General features: G+C 34.4%; 2 protein-coding genes and 1 pseudogene across 2 annotated transcripts; 2 read left to right on the forward strand and 1 right to left on the reverse strand.

The window, feature by feature from the left end:
• Nucleotides 1-986: 986 nt before the first annotated feature.
• LOC123889253 (MDIS1-interacting receptor like kinase 2-like) lies at nucleotides 987-6,097 on the forward strand. The gene is made up of 2 exons (XM_045938510.1): nucleotides 987-4,566; nucleotides 4,804-6,097. Exons 1-2 carry the CDS (start codon nucleotides 1,248-1,250, stop codon nucleotides 5,169-5,171), a joined length of 3,687 nt encoding a protein of 1,228 aa, XP_045794466.1. The 5' UTR covers nucleotides 987-1,247; the 3' UTR covers nucleotides 5,172-6,097.
• Nucleotides 6,098-6,178: 81 nt separating this feature from the next.
• Nucleotides 6,179-10,410, forward strand: LOC123889254. Its single transcript, XM_045938511.1, has 13 exons — nucleotides 6,179-6,309; nucleotides 6,429-6,507; nucleotides 6,663-6,804; nucleotides 6,909-7,015; nucleotides 7,100-7,271; nucleotides 7,364-7,558; nucleotides 8,095-8,107; nucleotides 8,279-8,354; nucleotides 8,526-8,667; nucleotides 8,799-8,905; nucleotides 9,210-9,381; nucleotides 9,466-9,660; nucleotides 10,084-10,410. The coding sequence occupies exons 2-13, from the start codon at nucleotides 6,449-6,451 to the stop codon at nucleotides 10,108-10,110; spliced, it is 1,407 nt and encodes a 468-aa protein (XP_045794467.1). The 5' UTR covers nucleotides 6,179-6,309; nucleotides 6,429-6,448; the 3' UTR covers nucleotides 10,111-10,410.
• Nucleotides 10,411-11,973: 1,563 nt separating this feature from the next.
• On the reverse strand, nucleotides 11,974-15,460 carry LOC123892184 (annotated as a pseudogene).
• Between the last annotated feature and the right edge of the window lie 6,460 nt (nucleotides 15,461-21,920).

Consider the following 21,920-nt stretch of genomic DNA (forward strand, 5'->3'; position numbering starts at 1 on the left):
GATTTGAAATTGATTATGGGACTGAACAAATTAGGCAGCAAGTGACAGGATAAAAACAAGATTTTTTGTCCCTCACATAACCACATGACAACTTTTTGTCCACAGTACAACTATAAAAAAATACGAAAATACCCATTTTATTTTCGAATATGAAAATATTATCGCCTTATATCACTCTGGTACAGTTTTGTCCTGTCATGTATTATCTTGTTTTGTCATGTACTGTTATGTTCAGTTCTTGTTGTTTTACGAATCAAACGCATCCTAAAAGAATAAAACAAAGTAATTGTCCCCCGTGAGCATAAAGGGACATCACATGTAATATGTATGACCAGAGATTGAACTCTGTTATTCTCATTTATTCACCCTAAAAGGTGAAACAATTTTCATGAATATAACCCGGTTGGGAGGACATTGTCATATTGGTAGGGCATTGACATGTTTATTACTCCCTCCGGTCTTTTTTATAAGAAAAATGTCAATTTTTTAGATTCACTGAATAACTAATGTATTTGGTCGATAATATAAACAAAATACCTTAGTTATTGAATGAATCTGAAAAGTAAAAAATTTCTTATAAAAAAGACTAGAGGGACTATTAATAATAGATTGAAACATAAAAAGTCTCGTAAAACAAAAATCAAACTGTGCCAACAAAAGTCTTGTCTAACTCCCGCAAAAATCAATTTCCAATACATTCATATCTTATTTAGCTCCTTAACCAGTGCCACAGGGGTACTAGTTAGCATTTTCCAAATGAATATGAAGTGACCGTGGCATAGACTTGGACAACAACCAAATAATTATTCAAAAACTTTGAAGTTTGGTGAAATGATATTCACACAGTCAATAATCGGAAGCTTCATTGCAAGTGCAATAAACATCAACATTTATTAACAAAATATTCACGTTATGTAAAGTCTTGAAAATTTTGCCAACGAAAGTAACATCAAAATGATGAATATTCAACCAAATAAATGAATTTCATGTTAGAATATTCAGCTTGCATTTCTTAGGAAAACAATCACACCATGAATTATGTGTCCCACACTATGACTTTGCTTCCCTAGCTTTAACATTTGTGCCTTTTTATGATACATAAACTTCATTTTAACTAATTCCTAGTTGGATTCTAAGGTCAACATGTGTTTCACAACTCCTAAACCTTAAAACATGAATGATTTTTTTCATTATATAAGAGATTAAAACATTAACATAAAAGACATATACTAAGAGACATAAGAGACATGGCAAATATTCAAAAGTCTATTGCTTCTGTCTTTTATATACTCCTACTACTTATATCTTTGCTTCCATTGAAAATCACTTCATCACTAAAAACAGAAGCAGAAGCTCTTGTCAAATGGAAAAACAATCTATCCCCTCCTCTTCCTTTTCCTTCTCCTCTCAATTCATGGTCACTCACCAACCATATCAACCTTTGCAATTGGGATGCTGTTGTTTGTGACAACACTAATGCAACTGTCTTAGAGATAAACTTGTCTAATGCCAATCTCAGTGGAACACTCACTGGCTTAGATTTTGCTTCTCTCCCAAACCTCACTCTCCTCAACCTCAATAACAACAGGTTTCATGGATCAATAACATCAACAATTGGCAACCTCTCGACGCTCACTTTCTTGGACTTGGGAAACAACTTATTTGAAGGCACACTCCCTTCCGACCTAGCCCAACTTAAGGAACTTCAACATGTTAGTTTTTACAACAACAATTTCAATGGTACGATTCCTTATCAGCTCACTAATCTCCCCAAGGTAAGTTACCTTGAACTTGGAGCAAACTTTTTTGTATCTTCCCTTGACTGGTCCCAATATTCAAACATGCCTTCCTTAAATTACCTTGGTTTGGAAGTAAATAAATTCACTGGTGACATTCCGAGTTTCATAGTTGAGTGCAAGAACTTAACATACCTTGACCTCTCTCAGAACAACTGGAATAGTAAAATACCTGAATCCATTTATGGTAATTTGAAAAGGCTAGAATATCTTAACCTCACCAACTGTGGACTAGAAGGAAAACTATCTTCCAACTTGTCTATGCTCTCAAATCTTAAAGATCTTCGTCTCGGTAATAACATGTTTAATGGTTCTATTCCAACAGAGATAAGATTGCTATCTAGGCTTCAATTCCTTGAACTGAACAACGTTTCAGCCCGTGGGGAAATTCCTTCTTCCATAGGTCAACTAAAGGAGCTAGTGCATCTTGATCTAAGTGCTAACTTTTTTAACTTTAGTGTCCCTTATGAGATTGGCCTATGCACAAATCTAACTTTCCTGAGCTTAGCTGGAAATAATCTAACAGGTTCTTTGCCTTTGTCATTAGCTAATTTGACCAAACTTTCAGAACTAGGATTATCAGAAAATTCATTCTCTGGTCAAATTTCAGCTTCATTGATCTCTAGTTGGACTGAGTTAACTTCTTTGCAAGTCCAAAACAATAAATTAACAGGAACTGTTCCTCCACAGATTGGCCTGTTGAAAAAAATGATACGCCTTTTTCTCTACAAAAATATTTTCTCAGGTCCTATTCCTCGAGAGATTGGAAACTTAAAGGCAATGACACAGTTAGACCTTTCAGCAAACCATTTTTCTGGTCCAATTCCAACAACCATTTGGAACCTCACAAACATAACAGTCATAAATCTTTTCTTCAACAACCTCTCTGGAAACATTCCAGCGGATATTGGAAACTTAACCTTATTGCAAATCTTTGATATCGACAATAATAACTTTGATGGAGAATTGCCACATACAATTTCTCATCTAACTTCCTTAATTCATTTTTCTGTGTTCACCAATAATTTTTCGGGTAGCATTCCTGGAGACTTTGGAAAGAACAGTCCTTCTTTAACTAATGTCTACCTTTCAAACAATAGTTTCTCAGGAGAACTTCCTTCTGACATGTGCAGTGGCCTCAATCTAGTTGTTTTGGCAGTAAATAACAATAGCTTTTCAGGGCCATTGCCAAACTCCTTGAGAAATTGTTCATCCTTAACAAGAGTTAGGCTTGATGATAACCAGTTCAGTGGAAACATGACAGAAGCATTTGGAGTTCATCCAAATCTTAATTTCATCTCACTTAGCAAAAATCGTCTCGATGGCCATCTCTCTTCGGATTGGGGTAAATGTATAAACTTAACTGAGATGGAAATGAGTGGAAACAAACTTTCAGGGAAAATTCCATCAGAGCTGAGTAAGCTGAGCAAATTAGAATTTCTTAGCCTGCACTCCAACGAATTCACCGGAAATATCCCACCAGAAATTGGAAATCTAAGCCTCCTCTACAAGTTGAACTTGAGCAGGAACCATTTTTCAGGAGAGATCCCAAAGAATATTGGAAGATTATCTAAGCTTAACTTTGTTGATTTATCTGATAACAACTTCAATGGAAGCATTCCAAAAGAGATCGGTAATTGTGATCAGTTGGTAAGTCTTAACTTAAGCCATAACAATCTATCTGGCACGGTGCCTTATGAGCTAGGCAATCTGTTCTACCTCCAATCCATGTTAGATCTCAGCAGCAACAATCTTTTGGGAGAAATTCCTCAAAATCTTCAAAAGTTAGCATCATTGGAGATCCTCAATGTCTCACACAACAATCTATCTGGAACAATCCCACAATCCTTTTCAAGTATGGGCAGCCTTCAATCTGTGGATTTTTCTTACAACCACTTATCAGGTTTGATCCCAACAGGCGGTGTTTTTCAAAAAGAAACTGCTGAAGCTTTTGCTGGGAATTCAGGTTTGTGTGGTGAGGTAAAAGGATTAACATGTGCCACAACATTGTCTAAAGAAAATTCTGGAGGGACCAACAAAAAGGTACTTATTGGTGTTACTACATCAGTTGGTGGAGTACTATTTATAGGGATGATTGGTTTTGGAATCCTACTATTTCAAAGAAAAGCCAAAAAACTTAGTGAAGAGTCCAAAAGCAATGAAGATAATGATCAATCTACTAGCATGGTATGGGGAAAAGATGCAAAATTCACATTTTCTGATCTGGTGAAAGCAACCAACGACTTCAATGAAAAGTACTGTATTGGAAAAGGAGGATTTGGAAGTGTTTATAAGGCAGAACTAGTTACAGGTCAAGTTGTTGCTGTGAAAAGATTCAATATGTCTGACTCTGATGACATTCCAAATGTGAATCATATGAGCTTCATGAATGAGATAAGAGCACTAACAGGAGTAAGACACCGGAATATAATAAAGCTCTTTGGTTTCTGTTCTACGAGGAGACAAATGTTCCTGGTTTATGAACATGTAGAAAGAGGAAGTTTGGGAAAATTGTTGTATGGAGGAGAAGGAAAATTGGAGATAAATTGGGGTACAAGGGTAGAAATTGTGCAAGGAATAGCACATGCAATTTCTCACCTTCATAGTGATTGCTCTCCACCAATTGTGCACAGAGATATAACATTGAATAATATACTACTGGATTCAAATTTAGTACCTCATCTTGCAGATTTCGGCACAGCAAAGCTTCTAAGCTCAAACAATTCAACCTGGTCCTCCGTTGCTGGATCTTACGGCTACATGGCTCCAGGTACACAATGCATTTAATGATTTACTTATATATAATAAATTATGAAATTATAAGAATTTTAGTCGTCACATATTTTATAGGAGTCAAATTCTGATTCATACATGAACATTACATATTTTTGTGTCCTACCGGCATATGTATTTGAGTACTGACTCTACAATTTAAAATTTCTAGATCTGTACTACGACTACATCAATAATATATTCACTAGTAACATTTTAATTTTGAATTTTGCAGAACTAGCACAAACTATGAGGGTGACTGAAAAGTGTGATGTGTATAGTTTTGGTGTGGTAGTGTTAGAGATATTGATGGGAAAACACCCTGGAGAATTCTTAGGTACCTTGTATTCAAACAAGTCTTTGACATTAATGGAAGTGCTTGTGAAGGATGTTGTAGACCAAAGGCTTCCACCTCCAACAGACAAATTAGGTGAAACAATAGTGTTCACAATGAGAGTAGCTTTGGCTTGTACGCGAGCTGCTCCTGAGTCTAGACCCACGATGCGATCTGTTGCACAAGAATTGTCAGCACCTACACAGGATTGTCTTTCTCTTCCATTTGGTATGATAACTGTAAGCAAGCTTACAGGATTCAAGAAATAGATCCACAAGAACTATTTGGAGGATTTTAATAGATTAGTCAGTATAATTAGTCTAATTAAATTTATAAATTTTAAGAATAATGTAATTTATGTAAACTTATCCTGATCAAATTATATAATAAAGAATGCACAACACAATATATATTATATATTCAAAGAAAAGATGTTACTTTGGACTCAAGCAATATACCAATGTGTAACTATCTATTAATCTACTGAGGCAATAGAACAAACACATAGAACTCACAAATAGAACAAAGACTAAGACAGATGAGAAATACCATAAAATGAAGATGAAGATAAAGAGTATGTAAAGAGATAAGTCCCACATCAACCTTGTGTAGAAAATTGAGAGGCGGATTCACTATAAATATTGCATATTGCATGTATGGATAGTTTTCATTACCATTATTAGACATGTTACTATCATCTTAACTGTCTCCGAATTTCAGCAATATATGATAGTATTATTTTTTTTTGATGAAAAATATATGATAGTATTTGTGATTTTAGATATAATTTCAATTCTTCGAAGAAAGTTTTCAGCTGCTTCTGAATTTAGTTACGGATTCAGAAGACTTGAAAATTTTATTTAAAGGTTTGAGATTTTTAAAAAAGTTAAAGTATAGTTTTTTTTGTTTAATGGAAAATGCTAAATAGTATTTTCGGGGTATTGATTAATTTTATTTTTTGGTTCTATTGTTTGTGCCAAATGTCTAGCGGTTTTGCTGCATAAGACAGACAGGTGAAGAAGCAAAACAACTATGGTACGTTTAGAGGAGAATCATATGTATGGGATGAAACATGACATTGAGAGTTTCTATGGTACTTTTATAGATTTAAATTAGATATTATTATTCCATGGTTTATTATAAAAACATTAAAAACTCCAAGAAAATAGTTGTTGTATATAGTTAAAAAAAAAAAAAAAAGGGTCTTAGCGATACTGTATTTGGGCCAGAAAGGGGGAGGTTGTGACCCGACTCGACCCGACCCTACCCGACCCGGTCCATGAGTGTTGAGTCTTTCTTTTCTTGACACTCTTTTGTTTTCTCGTCTACTCTACTGAATTTGATTTTCCCCTAAATTGTGCTTGTGGTTTATCGGCGGCATCGAGGGTGGGTTTGTTTCTTCTAAAGGTAAGGAAGAAACTACTTCTGATAAGGGTTTATAAATTTTGTTTTGAATAATTATTAATGGCATGTTTTGATTCTCATCATCAATGGTTCCTTTCCTATGACTATGACTATGACTGTAGAGAGAAACAACTACCACACAATGTCTGTGCTTTTTAACATGATCCCCTGTTCTTACAAGCGATTCAACGTTTCCACTTGGTAATAATTTCTATTGTTTGTGTTTTTCCATTTTTCGTGTTTGTTTTAATCTTACATTTCAACACACACACAACTAGTGACTTGTTCTTTTTTCCTGTCTTTCACACCAACAACAAAATTGAAACATGTCTATATATCTTCTTCTTACATTTCAGCGAGACTTTGCTGCAAAAGATACCTGTAGATGCCCAGTCACTCATTCAAAGAAAGGAAATTCATGTAAAAGAAATTGAAGAGGACATCTCTAAAACACTCCAAAATCCCGAAAAGTCGCAAATGCGTATTGCTCACACTGTGGTATACCCATCTCATCTTTTTTCTATTAATTTAAACCCAATGTCATGTCTGTCTTAGGTAGGATTCAACACACAACTAAACTAACCAGTAACTTTATGCTGCAGGAGGTATTGAATCTTATCGACGAGAATAACATGATTAATCTTCTAAAGTATATTATATACTTTTGTGAAGTAGTTGATCGTCATCTTCCTTTCCTTGAATCCCAAAGGTAAGTAAACAAGTCAAAATTCTCTTGTTTTTGGTCCTAACAAAATGCAAACCCATTTTACCTCATGTCTCAATGTTTTTCCAGTGATGTTCCCCCTGACATGAAGGAAATCATAGCTAGTTTATGCTATATTGCATCAAGGTACGGTGAACTTCCAGATTTGGGTAAGCTTCTCTCACAATTTTCAAGAAAATACGGGACAGAATTCATAACTAATGCTGCCAAGCTCAAGCCAGACTGCGGCGTTAAGGAGCAGGTTATGTCAATGTTCTTAATGCTCTTTATTTATGCTTTTGTTTTTACCGGATAAAACATCTTATACATACATACATACACTTTCAATTGCAGATAATAGAGTGGTTGTCAGTTCCCAAACCACCTGCCCAGGAACGAAACAGACTACTAAAAGAAATTGCTGACCAGTTCAATATAGTTTGGCATGAAGACATGGTGGCTTCTGATGTTGAGGAACAAAACAAACTTCCAGAAAAAATTGCTCATAATCAGTTCAGTACAGTTGGGATGAAAGACTCAATGTCACATGTAAGTATTACTAATTAAATGTTGGAGTGTCTTTGCAAATGTTTTTAATATTAAAGTTGAATTATTGCCTTCTTCAATTACAAAAATTATGATAAAGGATCGTTACTATTTACTCAATTAAGTATTTGTTTGGTTCTGTCATGACAAAAATATATTTTGAATGAATTGATTTTGTTAAATTGATTTTACTTAAAACTGAGTTGAATATAAAGTGGTTTATATTTGGACACATTTACGTATAAGTGAGTTGAACAATAATATTTTTGTAAAAATCCTGTTTAGACTCGAGCTATAAATCTTAGCTTCAAGTTAGAATCAATTCTAGACGCAATCAATTCTACTTGAGTGACAACAAAACATAATCAATTTTAAACTTCAGAGTCAATTCTAGCTGTTACAAATGTGGAACCAAACATAGACTTTGTAAACCTTATTTATTTATTTTGGCAATCTTTGGTCATGTATGCTTGATTTATATCTTCAGTTGCACGTTTTATTTGTATGGTTATGCATTTCTCCATATAATGTCTTTGCAGGACAACATGCAAGGTACGCTATGGGAGAACTTCTGATTTTCTGCCCTGTTTGATAAAAATTGGGTTTTCGTAAGGGTTTGCGAGTTTCAGAGCACGGTTTTCTTTTGAGCAATAGATAGATCATGTTTTTCTTTTTGTTGCATGTTTTAATTCTCATCATCATTGTTCCTTTCCTATGATGTAGATAGAAACTACCACATGATGTCGGTGCTTTATAACATGATCCCCTGTTCTTACAAGCGATTCAATGTTTCCACGTGGTAATGACTTCATATGTATTTCACCTTCTTCTCTGTATGAAATATGTGACATTTTAAGTGTATATATTTTCAAATTTCTAATGTTTGTTTACTTTTCACCGTCTATATTCTTTTTACCAAAAACATAATTGAAATGTTATTTATTATTTCTCTATATATCTTACATTTCAGCGAGACTTTGCTGAAAAAGATAGCTGTAGATGCCCAGTCACTCATTGAAAGAAAGGAAATTCATGTAAAAGAAATTGAAGAGGACATCTCTAAAACACTCCAAAATCCGGAAAAGTCGGAAATGCGTATTGCTCACACTGTGGTATACCCATCTACTCTATTGTTGCATCTTTTTTCTATTTAAACCCAATGTCTTAGGATTCAACACACGAGTCTTTTTTTTGTAGTAGTAACTTTTGTAGTAGTAACTTGTTCTTTTTTATATATATGCAGGAGGTATTGAATCTTATCGACGAGAATAACATGATTAATCTTCTAAAGTATATTATATACTTTTGTGAAGTAGTTGATCGTCATCTTCCTTTCCTTGAATCCAAAAGGCAAGTGAATTTCACTTAATATTCAAAGTAAACAACTTGCTGCTATTGATATATATATATATAGTGTAATTATTAGAACGTGTTTTTTTTTTTTAGAGCAAAGGAACGTGTTATTTATCAATATATTGAGACATTTTCTCCCTTATTTGTTGTTGTATGTAAAATATTCCCCATTTCCATGCATAACTCCTTAAACAAGTCAAAATTATGTTAATAAAATTTTTACTGTTTTGGTTGTAACAAAAGTACAAAAAAGCAAAGCCATTTTACAACAATTTGTACCTGAAGTCTCAATGTTTTTCAGTGAAGTTCCCCCCGACATGAAGGAAATCATAGCTAGTTTATGCTATATTGGATCAAGGTACGGTGAACTTCCAGATTTCAATAAGCTTCTGTCACAATTTTCAAGAAAATACGGGTCAGAATTCATAACTAATGCTGCCAAGCTCAAGCCAGACTGTGGCGTTAAGGAGCAGGTTATGTGAATGTTTTTAATGCTCTTTATTTAAGCTTTTGTTTTTTGCGGATAAAACATCTTATACATACACTTTCAATTGCAGATAATAGAGTGGTTGGCAGTTCCCAAACCACCTGCCCAGGAACGAAACAGACTACTAAAAGAAATTGCTGATCAGTTCAATATAGATTGGCATGAAGACATGGCGGCTTCTGATGTTGAGGACCGAAACAAAGTTCCAGAAACAATTGCTGATAATCAGTTCAGTATAGTTGGGATGCAAGAATCATTGTCACATGTAAGTGTTACTAATTCAATGTTGGAGTGTCTTTGCAAATGTTTTTATCTATAATAAAGTTGAATTATTAACTTTTTCAATTAAAAATAAAATTGATTTTGAATGAATTGATTTCAATTAAAAGTGAGTAAATGGTTTATATTTGGATACATTTACATAAAAGTGAGTTGAACAATAAATTTCAAATGTGTAAAAATCACATTTAGACTCAAAAGCTACAAACCCTAACTTCAAGTCAGAATAAATTACAAAATCAATTCTACTTGAGGGCAACAAAACATGTCAAAATTAGTTTTTACACCTTCAAAAGCAATGTAAATTTTTTTTTTTTGCAATTTTTGGTCATGTATGCTTTGATTGATATCTTCCATTGCACTTTTTATTTTTATGGTTATGCATTTTTTCTGTATAATGTCTTTGCAGGACAACATTAAAACTGTGAAAACATGATGGAGATTGTGCCGAGTGCGAAGTATTGTTGATTCGTGTTAAGAATATAGATAGTTAGCCTTTCCATTAGTTTGTTAGAGTTGGTTAGTTGGTTAATACGCAAAATTGCTCTATATAAGAGTCACCAATGTACTATTTTGATTATCTTTTATCAAAATGAAATCTTACGATTTCTATTCTGTTTCAAGCTTTCTAAGCTCTAAGTCTAACCGAGAATCTTCTCTATCTATCTGACTTAACAAGACTATTTGTAATTGATACTTAATGCTTATTAATGCTTAGTTCATGTAGTTTTCTAGAGTTTTGTTGTTGCTTCCTCTGACTATTGAAGTTTATGCTTAGTTTCACATGTTTTCATTGTAGGCTCTTTTCGATTCAACTGTTATTCATGATGAAGCATTACTACTTAATAATTTCAGTCAATGATTTTTATTTTTGCCATTGTTCTGTATTCTTTTAGGCTTTGTTTTGTTTATCATTATGAAAATGCTATGAAGTTGTCCTGTCTAAAAAATCACAAGTATTTACATATTTAGAGTCCTTAGGTATGACACTGAATATATTGTGCCCTTGTCACCAACCAGACATTGTGGCCTTTTAATATCATGTCTTGTCTAAAGTTTCAAAATCACACTATACAAGGGAAGAGTTTGCATCACATTGTGGCCTTTTACATTACATGTGAATTGTTAACAGGTCACTAGATACATGCATACATACTTACAGGCTTAAATATTGCATTGAACAAATTGAGAGCAAATAGCCACTAAAATATTATTACTTATTAGCATTTCTAGTTACAAATATTATCCCATCTAAAGTAAGTATATTCAGAAAAAATATATTAAAATTTTCTAGTCACAAGGGAATCTACTTAGAATTACAAAAGAATGTACAAAATTCTACATAAAGGATAGCACTGGAAAAATTGGACAGGAATTAGGGGCTAATAAGAATTGAACATGAAAGTAAAGAATGAAGTAAAGAATATCAGTATTTGGTAAAATACATTCATGGATAAGGATATGCAGCATATGGTGCATCAGTTTGGGGGCATGGATAACCTGGAGGGACTCTTGCAGGAACAGACTATGGGAATCAGCATATCTTACCATCATATTTTTTCCCTGCAATCAATCAAACAAGGGTATGATAAGAAATTTAGCTTACAAAGTCACAAACTCTAAAGCAGTTAATTTACCCTGCAACAAATAACATGTAGTCTACGAAGCACTCACACTGACACGTGACACATCGACAATGTTAATTATTTGAGAAAATGATATAATTGAATGCAATTATATGTGTCGGAAACCAGACATGCCTTCCATCAAAAGTATTGGTGCTACAAAGCTTGTAGTATGACTACGAATTACATTATACATCATCTAGGAATTGACAACTTCAATTGAACACTTGAAAACAAGTGCATTTGCTTACCTCAATAGTGGTTTGATCTAGGTATTTTATGGCATTCATTGCAGCCTTTACTCTCTTGTAGAGTAAATAGCGGGAACACTTGAAAACAAGTGCATTTTTCTTAATGTTGTGTCAGAACATTATACTAGTACTCTATTGTAGTACTACTTGCCTGAGTGATAGTTTTGTATATGTCTATGAGCACTATCATTTTTTACTTTTCTTATCTAATAATCCGATAGTTAGTCTCACATTTTAAATATGAAAAAAAGAAGTGAAATCTCATAATTTGTTCAACTTACACTACGCAACACAGCCCGCTATATTTGACACTATTTTTGTAGAGTAAATAGCGTATAGCAAACAAAATAGCGATTTGTTCATTCATCACATTTTGTAGAGTAAATAGCCGCTACTGGATGTTTTCTAAGTGAAACAGAAGATTCACGCATCAAATAAATCCTGAGTAGTGTTATTCAAAGACAATAAAGTGAGATAAAGCTTACATCGATGAACTAGCTATCGGACTTTTTAATGGTTACTTGTGACTAAAGAAAAGGAGTAACTTGGGAGAAGCCTCAGTCACATGATAGATTTGGGAAAATAGAGTAGCTTTAAACGATTGACCTGTTATTTCGGAAACGTCATTTAGGACCTATCCCATTGTTACATACGATGGTTGGCCGTTCATGGACTAGTGGTACCCACCATGTCCAAGATTTTTAACCTAGAGTACAAATAAACTACATTAACAACGAAAAAAAACTTACTACATTATCATTTAATACGATTAAATTCAAGAATAGTCTCATGACGTGATAATATAGTGACTTTCCTTCAATATCAGTGTAAATGTATGTCCATTAAACTCAATATTTTTAAGTGGTGATCTGAGAAATATGGCGCATAAGTAGGCAAAAAGAACATAAAATGAGTGAGGTATGTATGTGGATTCCATTTAAGAATTTGAATGAAGGATAAGTTCCAATAGTTTAACGCATTTCCTTTAATTAAATATTAATGGATTAAACATATGCAACAATGAGAAGATTTCCTTTTCAACGAGACATTGTGGCCTTTTAAAATCTTGTCTAAAGTTTCAATGTGGGACTAGTTCTGCCTTATAAACACTTCCAAATCCTGCTTTTCCAATGCAGTACTTTTCATTGAAGTCATTGGTTGCTTTCACAAGATCAGAAAATGTGAATTTTGCATCTCTTCCCCATACCATGCTAATAGATTGATCATTATCTTCATTGCTTTTGGATTCTTCACTAAGTTTTTTGGCTTTCCTTTGAAATAGTAGGATTCCAAAACCAATCATCCCTATAAATAATACTCCACCAACTGATGTAGTAAAACCAATAAGTACCTTTTTGTTGGTTCCTCCAGAATTTTCTTGAGACAATGTTGTGGCACATGTTATAATCCTTTTACCTCACCACACAAACCTGAATTCCCAGCAAAAGCTTCGGCAGTTTCTGTTTGAAAAACACCACCTGTTGGGATCAAACCTGATAAGTGGTTGTAAGAAAAATCCACAGATTGAAGGCTGCGCATACTTGAAAAGGATTGTGGGATTGTTCCAGATAGATTATTGTGTGAGACATTGAGGATCTCCAATGATGCTAACTTTTGAAGATTTTGAGGAATTTCTCCCAAAAGATTGTTGCTGCTGAGATCTAACATGGGTTGGAGGTGGAACAGATTGCCTAGTTCATAAGGCATTGTTATGGCTTAAGTTAAGACTTAGCAACTGATCAGAATTACCTATCTCCTTTGGAATGCTTCCTTTGAAGTTGTTATCAGATAAATCGACAAAATTAAGCTTAGATAATCTTCCAATCCCGAAAAATGGTTCCTGCTCAAGTTCAACTTGTAGAGAAGGCTTAGAGTTTCAATTTCAGGTGGGATATGTCCGGTGAATTCGTTGGAGTGCAGGCTAAGAAATTCTAATTTACTCAGCTTACTCAGCTCTGATGGAATTTTCCCTGAAAGTTTGTTTCCACTCATTTCCATCTCAGTTAAGTTTATACATTTACCCCAATCCGAAGAGAGATGGCCATCGAGACGATTTCTGCTAAGTGAGATGAAATTAAGATTTGGATGAACTCCAAATGCTTCTGTCATGTTTCCACTGAACTGGTTATCATCAAGCCTAACTCTTGTTAAGGATGAACAATTTCTCAAGGAGTTTGGCAATGGCCCTGAAAAGCTATTGTTATTTATTGCCAAAACAACTAGATTGAGGCCACTGCACATGTCAGAAGGAAGTTCTCCTGAGAAACTATTGTTTGAAAGGTAGACTTTAGTTAAAGAAGGACTGTTCTTTCCAAAGACTCCAGGAATGCTACCCGAAATATTATTGGTGAACACAGAAATATGAATTAAGGAAGTTAGATGAGAAATTGAGTGTGGCAACTCTCCATCCAAGTTATTATTGTCGACATCAAAAATTTGCAATGAGGTTAAGTTTCCAATATCCACTGGAATGTTTCCAGAGAGGTTGTTGAAGAAAAGATTTATGACTGTTATGTTAGTGAGGTTGCAGATGGTTGACAGAATTGGACCGGAAAAATGGTTTGCTGAAAGGTCTAACTGTGTCATTGCTTTTATGTTTCCAATCTCTCAAGGAATAGGACCAAAGAAATTATTTTTGTACAGAGAAAAGATATTAATTTTTGTCAACAAGCCAATCTGTGGAGGTACCTTGCCAGTTAAACTATTGTTTTGTAGTTGCAAGGAAATTAACTCAGTCCAATTAGAGATCAATGAAGCAGAAATTTCACCAGAAAATGAATTATCGGATAATCCTAGTTCTGATAGTTTGGTCAAATTTGCTAATGAAAAAGGCAAAGAACCGTTTAGGTTATTTACTGCTAAGCTCAGGAAAGTTAGATTTGTGCATAGGCCAAACTCAGAAGGGACTTTAGAGTTAAAAAAGTTAACACTTAGATCAAGATGCACTAGCTCCTTTAGTTGACCTATGGAAGAAGGTATTTCCCCACGGGCTGAAACGTTGTTCAGTTCAAGAAATCGAAGCCTAGATATCTATCCTATCTCTGTTGGAAATAGGGCTATTAAACATCTTATTACCGATTCGAAGTTCTTTAAGATTCGAGAGCATAGACAAGTTGGAAGATAGTTTTCCTTCTAGTCCACAGTTGGTGAGGTTAAGATATTCAAGCCTTTTCAAATTACCATAAATGGATTCAGGTGTTTTACTATTCCAGTTGTTCTGAGAGAGGTCAAGGTATGTTAAGTTCTTACACTCAACTATGAAACTTGGAATGTCACCAGCGAATCTATTTATTTCCAAACCAAGTTAATTTAAGGAAGGCGTGTTTGAATATTGGGACCATTCAAGGGAAGATACAAAAAAGTTTGATCCAAGTTCAAGGTAACTTACCTTGGGAAGATTAGTGAGCTGATAGGGAATGGTACCGTTGAAATTGTTGTTGTAAAAACTAACATGTTGAAGTTCCCTTAGTTGGCCCAGCTCGGAAGGGAGTGTTCCTTCAAGTAACTTGTTTTCCAAGTCCAAGAAAGTGAGCGTCGAGAGGTTGCCAATTGTTGATGGTATTGATCCATGAAACCTGTTTCTATTGAGGTTGAGGAGGGTGAGGTTTGGGAAAGAAGCAATATCCAAGCCAGTGAGTGTTCCACTGAGATTGGCATTAGACAAGTTTATCTCTAAGATAGTTGAATTGGTGGTGTCACAAACAACATCATCCCAATTGCAAAGGTTGATATGGTTGGTGAGTGACCATGAGTTGAGAGGAGAAGGAAAAGGAAGAGGAGATGATAAACTGTTTTTCCATTTGAGAAGAGCTTCTGCTTCTGTATTTAGTGATGAAGTGATTTTCAATGGAAGCAAAGACATAAGTAGTATATAAAAGACAGAAGCAATAGACTTTTGAATATTTGCCATGTCTCTTAGTCAGTAGCTAATTGGTGCATGATCAAGTATTGAGGTACCTTACCTGTGTGTATTTCAGTACATCATATTGAGCTGTTTTCATAAATTAAATATAAAATATTTATCTTGTGTTTTCCTATATATAAAACAAGTACTTGGAGTTGGAGCTTGGGACCATAAAAAAAGAATTTGTTGATAACATCGAGTTGAAATATTTTGCAGGAAAAAAAGACAAATTTTCCTGATGTGTTTTGTTGTGAAGAAACACTTTCTGTCTTGATAGAAATACACTTTAAAAGAATACCAAAAAAAGAAATATACTTTAAAAAAATTCATACTGCAGATACTCGCAAATTTCCATAAATAGGTTAAAACCGCAGCTAAATAATACCTGTGAAAGTATCAGGCGAGGGGACATTCATTTTACCAGCAAACAATACTTAATGACGGACTATATACTCGTGTATGCTTGATTGAGGTCACACTCCTATTGCCAACTCACATGTAAAGTCCATATTGGCCTTAATATTTCAAGTGAAGATAAACACAACCGTCTTCTTGCAGTGTTCACCTTTGTTTGAAAGCTCTGGTGCATTTGTATAAAGAATATCAACCGTCCTTGTCAAGTAATGATGTTGGATCTTATCAGGCTTCATTCTCTGGAGAAGCCTCAGTCACATGATAGATTTGGGAAAATAGAGTAGCTTTAAACAATCAACCTGTTATTTCAGAAATGTCATTTAGTACCTATCCCATTGTTACAGTACGATGGTTGGCTGTTCATGGACTAGCGGTACCCACCGTTTCTTTTTTTAGGATCGTTGTGTCCGTAATTTTCAACCTTAGAGTACAAATCAACTACATTAACAACGAAAAAAAACTTACTACATTATCATTTCATAAGATTAAATTCAAGAATAGTCTCATGACATGATAATATAGTGTCTTTCCTTCAATATCAGTGTAAATGTATGTCCTTTAAACTCAATTTTTTTAAGTGGTGATCTGAGAAATATGGCGCATAAGTAGGCAAAAAGAACATAAAATGAGCGAGGTATATATGTGGATTCCATTTAAGAATTTGAATGAACGATAAGTTCCATTAGTTTAAGGCATTTCCTTTCATTAAATATTTATGGATTAAACATATGCAACAATGGGAAGATTTCCTTTTCAACCAGACATTTTGGCCTTTTAAAATCTTGTCTAAAGTTTCAAAATCACACTATACCGGGAAGATTATATTACATATTACATGGATTAAACATACAAGTCGTGAATACGTCACTAGATAAATGCTTACATTACTAAATTAATACATGCATTGAACCAAACTGAGAACATATATAGTCACTAAAATAAAGATAAATGACTTGTATATTAAGAAAAAGTATATGAAAATTTTCTAGTCACATGGGATTACAACTAAAAAGAATGTAAACTTTTTTACAGAAGGGCTAGCACTGAAAATATTGGACAGGAATTAGGGGCTAACAAGAATTGAACATGAAAGCAATATCACAGTGTATAGTAAAAATACATTCATTGGTTTTGATTGTAATGCTCAGGATAAGGACCCTGTCCATAACCATGTGTCTATTATAATAAGATGCAGCATATGGTGCAGCCGTTTGAGGGTATGTATAAGGCGGTGAAGCATATGATGCAGCCGTTTAAGGGTATGGATAAGGATGTGCAGCATATAGTGCAGAAGTTTGGGGGTAGGTATAACCTTCAACATATCTTGGAGGCACAGGTAAGGCTGCCTTTGGAGGAACAAATGACTGACCACCTCCACCCTTGCTTGGATAAGCATATTCTTCATTTATACGTCTTCCCTGCAATCAAACAAGAATGATATGTAATAAGTTCAATGGCTTGAATGAATCCCACAAGGATCGCTACATACATTCATAACAAGTAGACGAAAGATTTTATTCCAGAAGTTAGACAGTAAGACGATATTTCCAATAGCTGATTGTAGAAAATAGCGGTTTGTTCAAATTCCACTACGCAACACTGCTCAATATTTTACAATATTTTGTAGAGTAATTAGCGTATAGCACAAAAATAGCGATCAAGAGCATTCATGATGACACATTAAACTCACATTACGCAAAGATTGTGAAGTGGTATTGAAGGACAAGTCACGAACAAAAAGCCTTCTATGGACAGAATCAGCATATGCAATAGTTTCTTTTTCTTTTGCAATTGTAGGATCTTTGGAACCTCTTTATACAGCAGCATGCAAACAAACGCACATGCGCACGATCAATCACACATCATATATACAATACAAGTATGAGAGATATTACTTTTATGCTTCATCATATTCATTTTTTGAAAAAGATTCTATCTTTTCAATTTATTTGATTGCTCTTTGAAGAAAAAGTCATAACAGTAATGAGTGAAAGTGATATATATATTAAAAAGGAACTATAGAAAAGGAAATAGAGAGACACAGTTTAGAGAGAAGATTAACGAGTACAGGTTTGGCAAGAGGTTCAATGAGAAGTCTAAGTTCTTCTTCCTTGGAAACCAAGTTACTGCTTCCTGCCTCATCTATTTTTCTTTTCTTCTTCAAATCCTTCATTTCTTTCTTCTTACGCTTCTTCAGTTATAAAGTTAAGTATATCCAGAAAAAAATATATGAAAATTTTCTAGTCACAAGGGATTCTGACCTAAAGTTACATCTAAAAAGAATGTACGAAATTCTACACAAAGGGATGGCACTGAAATAATTGGACTGGAATTAGGGGCTAATAAGAATTGAACATCGAAGTACAGAAAAAAGTAGCAATATCATAGTGTTTGATAAGGAGATGCAGCATATGGTGCAGCAGTTTGAGAGTATGGATAAAGTGGTGCAGCAGTTCGGGGGTATGGATAAGGCGGTGCAGCCTGTGGTGCATCAGTTTGGGGGTATGGACTAGGAGACGCAGCAGTTTTAGACTTCAAATTGCTGCTGTATCTGATCTTATAAATCTCTACTCGTAAATGTTTGCTTAAATTTATTGATATCTTTGGATGTTGACCGCCTAACACAATCCTCTCATTTTATCCAAGTTCGGGAGCGGTTATATGTAGTTTTGCAACAAAGCTAACAAATAAAGGCTAAAAATATTAAGAAGTCGTTCGATTTATTAGCCAACCCCATCTTGCGGAATACGGCTAGGTTGTTTCTAATGTCATAAAACCTTCACTTTGCTGTAAATGTTGCTATAATTATAATATAACAAGAATATATATACATTATAGAGAAAGGAGAAGAGAAATAGACAGACTTCAATATCCACAGGAAATTAACAGAAAACTGTATGTATGCAGTGTAACAGAAATGTTTTCAAACTTCCATTTGGAAAATTAAGGCAGAGACATAAAAACTATGGCATCTTATTTCCTAGCAATACACGTGTCACGCATTAGCATTATTATAGAAGTTTGTAAACTCTGATTGTTGAACTGTGTTATCGCAGCCTATATAGGAGTTGATCTCTGGCCTCACACCCTTCACATGCCAAATAAAACTGTGATCTCTAACCATATGTTTAAAAACCAATATTTTAAATGGACCAATGCCCTTCTGAGAACTGAGTATAGTGCGCGAGTCTCCAATGTTGGCAACAAATAACGTCCCTCTCCATATGATACAAATCAAACAACCTGAACTAACAAAACTCTTCTGTACCTGATGCTGTTCCTCGAAACTATTCTGTCATGCTGTTCCTCAGAACTATTCTGTACCTAATGCTGCTGCTCTAAACTATTTCTAGAAAAATCTATAAACCCTCTCTCCATTTCAGCAACACCATGCCTCAGAATAGTCTCAATCACTAACTTAAAGAAGTATTTATTCATAGAGTTAATATTCTGCTGAAAACACCCTGCAATTTATAACCAGATTATTTCTTCATCAAACTTCCATGTTAAAACAGTGCAAATATATATTACATATTTTATATATACTATATGTTAACTTCCAGATTGTTTTTGCTGTCCAAATGCGCAGGCAGTTTAGGAGGAGAAACTGGGAGCATGCTCAACTGAGAAGTCAAAAAATCGCACAGCTGTTGCAAGCAGGCATGAGTTGGGCCTGATTCGGCCATATTTCTAACAAAACATTTGCCACTGCGCCAAAGTTAAATCTTACTTAAAATTTCCATTTTCACCTTAAACATTGGAGTAACCCTACCGATGTCCACCTTTGTTTTTGTAAAGACAAAAACTCAAGTCCTTTTTTCAACCAAAAAATATATACAGTACTGTAAATTTTCTAGGTGCACGGAAAGCCTTTTTTTGTCTCTTAATTTTGTTAGCCGCTAACTGTATCATATGCAATAGACGAAATAGTCCCGTATAAGCCAGGAATCCCAGACATGGCAAACCTTATTCTGATGCAATTGTACAAATATATAAATCTGGTTATGTATAATGTACATATGCAATTGTAAAAGACAACTGGGTGACATTAAACGATGTGCAACGTTACAATTTGAACTAGTTTTTTTTCCCAAAACTAGGCAGAGAATGGAATTAATGGACTTTATTCAATACTATAGTCTAATTCCAAATATAAGGTAAGAGGAGAAATGAATTAAAATTCTCATTATAGTTACAATTGGAGTGATTACATTCTCTATTTATAGAGGGGGAGATATGTAAACTAAGTGTTAAGCACTAGTATGTAGCTGATTAATGCCTAATCTAACTAGCAGAACTGATTCTGTTTATGTGGACTAGAACTAAGATAGTGACTTGTCCTTATCTTCTACATTTGAGTGTAATACCAAACCCATACTTTGCTAGCTTAATTCAACTAGGATTAGATTAGCAGGTAACTATATCTCAGATTTATTTAGTTGATTATAGGACACGGCAGTCTTAGTTGATGCTTGAGGGAAAAACCTAGGCATCAAAAACCATATTTGTTTTTGTTTCGGATTTTCTGTGTATATGTTTGTGTGTAGAATGCAGCGCATGTCCAGAGAGGCACCATCTTAGTGCAGGATTTTTAAGACTTTTTCTTGTCTGTATGATGCTTGGTTTGTGGCAAATATTGCATTGTTGTTTTTCGTCTACAGAAAGTTTCTCTTTATATGTTTTTCGATTTCATTTTTCCAAATTCACTGGTTTATATGCAAGATGGGTCTGATCTTTCTAAAGCTGCATAGGAGTTACCTTGTTTGGGACAACAGAAGGAACATATGTATCTAGTACTAGTAGCACTAATCTTCAAGGTTGGTTTCTCCCTAACAGTGAAGCCCTAGTCTTTGGCGAATGTCATAAAAATTTGATTTACGTTGGATGTTGACTGCCTAACACAATCCTCTCATTTTATCCAAGTTTGGGAATAGTTATATATAGTTTTGCATCAAAGCTAACAAATAAAGGCTTAAAATATTAAGATGTCGTTCGATTCATTAGCCAACCCCATCTTGTGGAATACAGCTAGGTTGTTTCTAATATCGTCAAACCTTCACTTTGCTGTAAATGTTGCTATAATTATAATATAACTAGAATAGATATACATTATAGAGAAAGGAGAAGAGAAGTAGACAGACTTCAATATCCACAGGAAATTAACAGAAAACTGTATGTATGCAGTGTAACAGAAATGTTTTCAAGCTTCCATTTGGAAAATTAAGGCAGAGAAATAAAAACTATGGCATCTTATTTCCTAGCTATAAATGTGTCACACATTAGCATTATTATAGAAATTTGTAAACTCTGATTGTCAAACTGTGTTATCGCAGCTTATATAGGAGTTGATCTCTGGCCTCACACCCTTCACATTTGGCCTATTGTCCAAATATACAACAATGACAGTTATATCATCATGATAAGCTGATCTAAATCCATTATTTCGATTGCCATTGTTCCCACTAACACAAACAAAGAGTTCATCAGTGCCAACTTCAACTTGGCCCTTATCTTCCATATCCATATTCGCCTGAACCGCAGCCATGGAGAATTCGCCACAGTGATGCCTAACTAACCAGTGGCCTCGACCATGCCAGAGGGTCATTCACTTTACATCCATTTGCTTTGCACACAACATTCACATTACAGTTCAGAGGTTAGAGAATTAAATAAAATGGTCGGTAAAGGCTAAAATGCCAATGAGGCTAGAAGAATGTGATATGGTATCATACTTCAGAGTCAGGTTCATATCCATTTGACGAATTGCTTCAAAAAGATGTGCATTCATAAAATGCTCTAAAGATTTATGTAATGAACTAAATAAGATTCAAGCTTTATCCATTATATCTAGTCTACTTAATTATAATCTACTTATTATCATATAAAAGTAAGAGTATCATTAAATTACTTATTTGCCCATGCTTATTCCGGTTCTCGCATCGCATGTGGCAAAAATGAATAGTACAAAATTGCTTACTTGCAAGCTAAGTAAGTCATGGACTAATCTGTGTAACATGGCTACAAAGTCATAAAACTTTTCTACTACTACTAA

The sequence above is a fragment of the Trifolium pratense genome, linkage group LG6, assembly GCF_020283565.1.
Source record: "Trifolium pratense cultivar HEN17-A07 linkage group LG6, ARS_RC_1.1, whole genome shotgun sequence".
NCBI lineage: Eukaryota > Viridiplantae > Streptophyta > Magnoliopsida > Fabales > Fabaceae > Trifolium > Trifolium pratense.

What these genes read in the sequence shown, in the direction of transcription:
- LOC123889253 (XM_045938510.1), top strand. Translation starts at nt 1,248, where the DNA reads ATGGCAAATATTCAAAAGTCTATTGCTTCTGTCTTTTATATACTCCTA. An exon ending in TTACGGCTACATGGCTCCAG is followed by an intron (nt 4,567 to 4,803) that starts GTACACAATGCA and finishes TGAATTTTGCAG; the next exon opens with AACTAGCACAAACTATGAGG.
- LOC123889254 (XM_045938511.1), top strand. Translation starts at nt 6,449, where the DNA reads ATGTCTGTGCTTTTTAACATGATCCCCTGTTCTTACAAGCGATTCAAC. An exon ending in CGATTCAACGTTTCCACTTG is followed by an intron (nt 6,508 to 6,662) that starts GTAATAATTTCT and finishes CTTACATTTCAG; the next exon opens with CGAGACTTTGCTGCAAAAGA. An exon ending in CCTTTCCTTGAATCCAAAAG is followed by an intron (nt 8,906 to 9,209) that starts GCAAGTGAATTT and finishes AATGTTTTTCAG; the next exon opens with TGAAGTTCCCCCCGACATGA.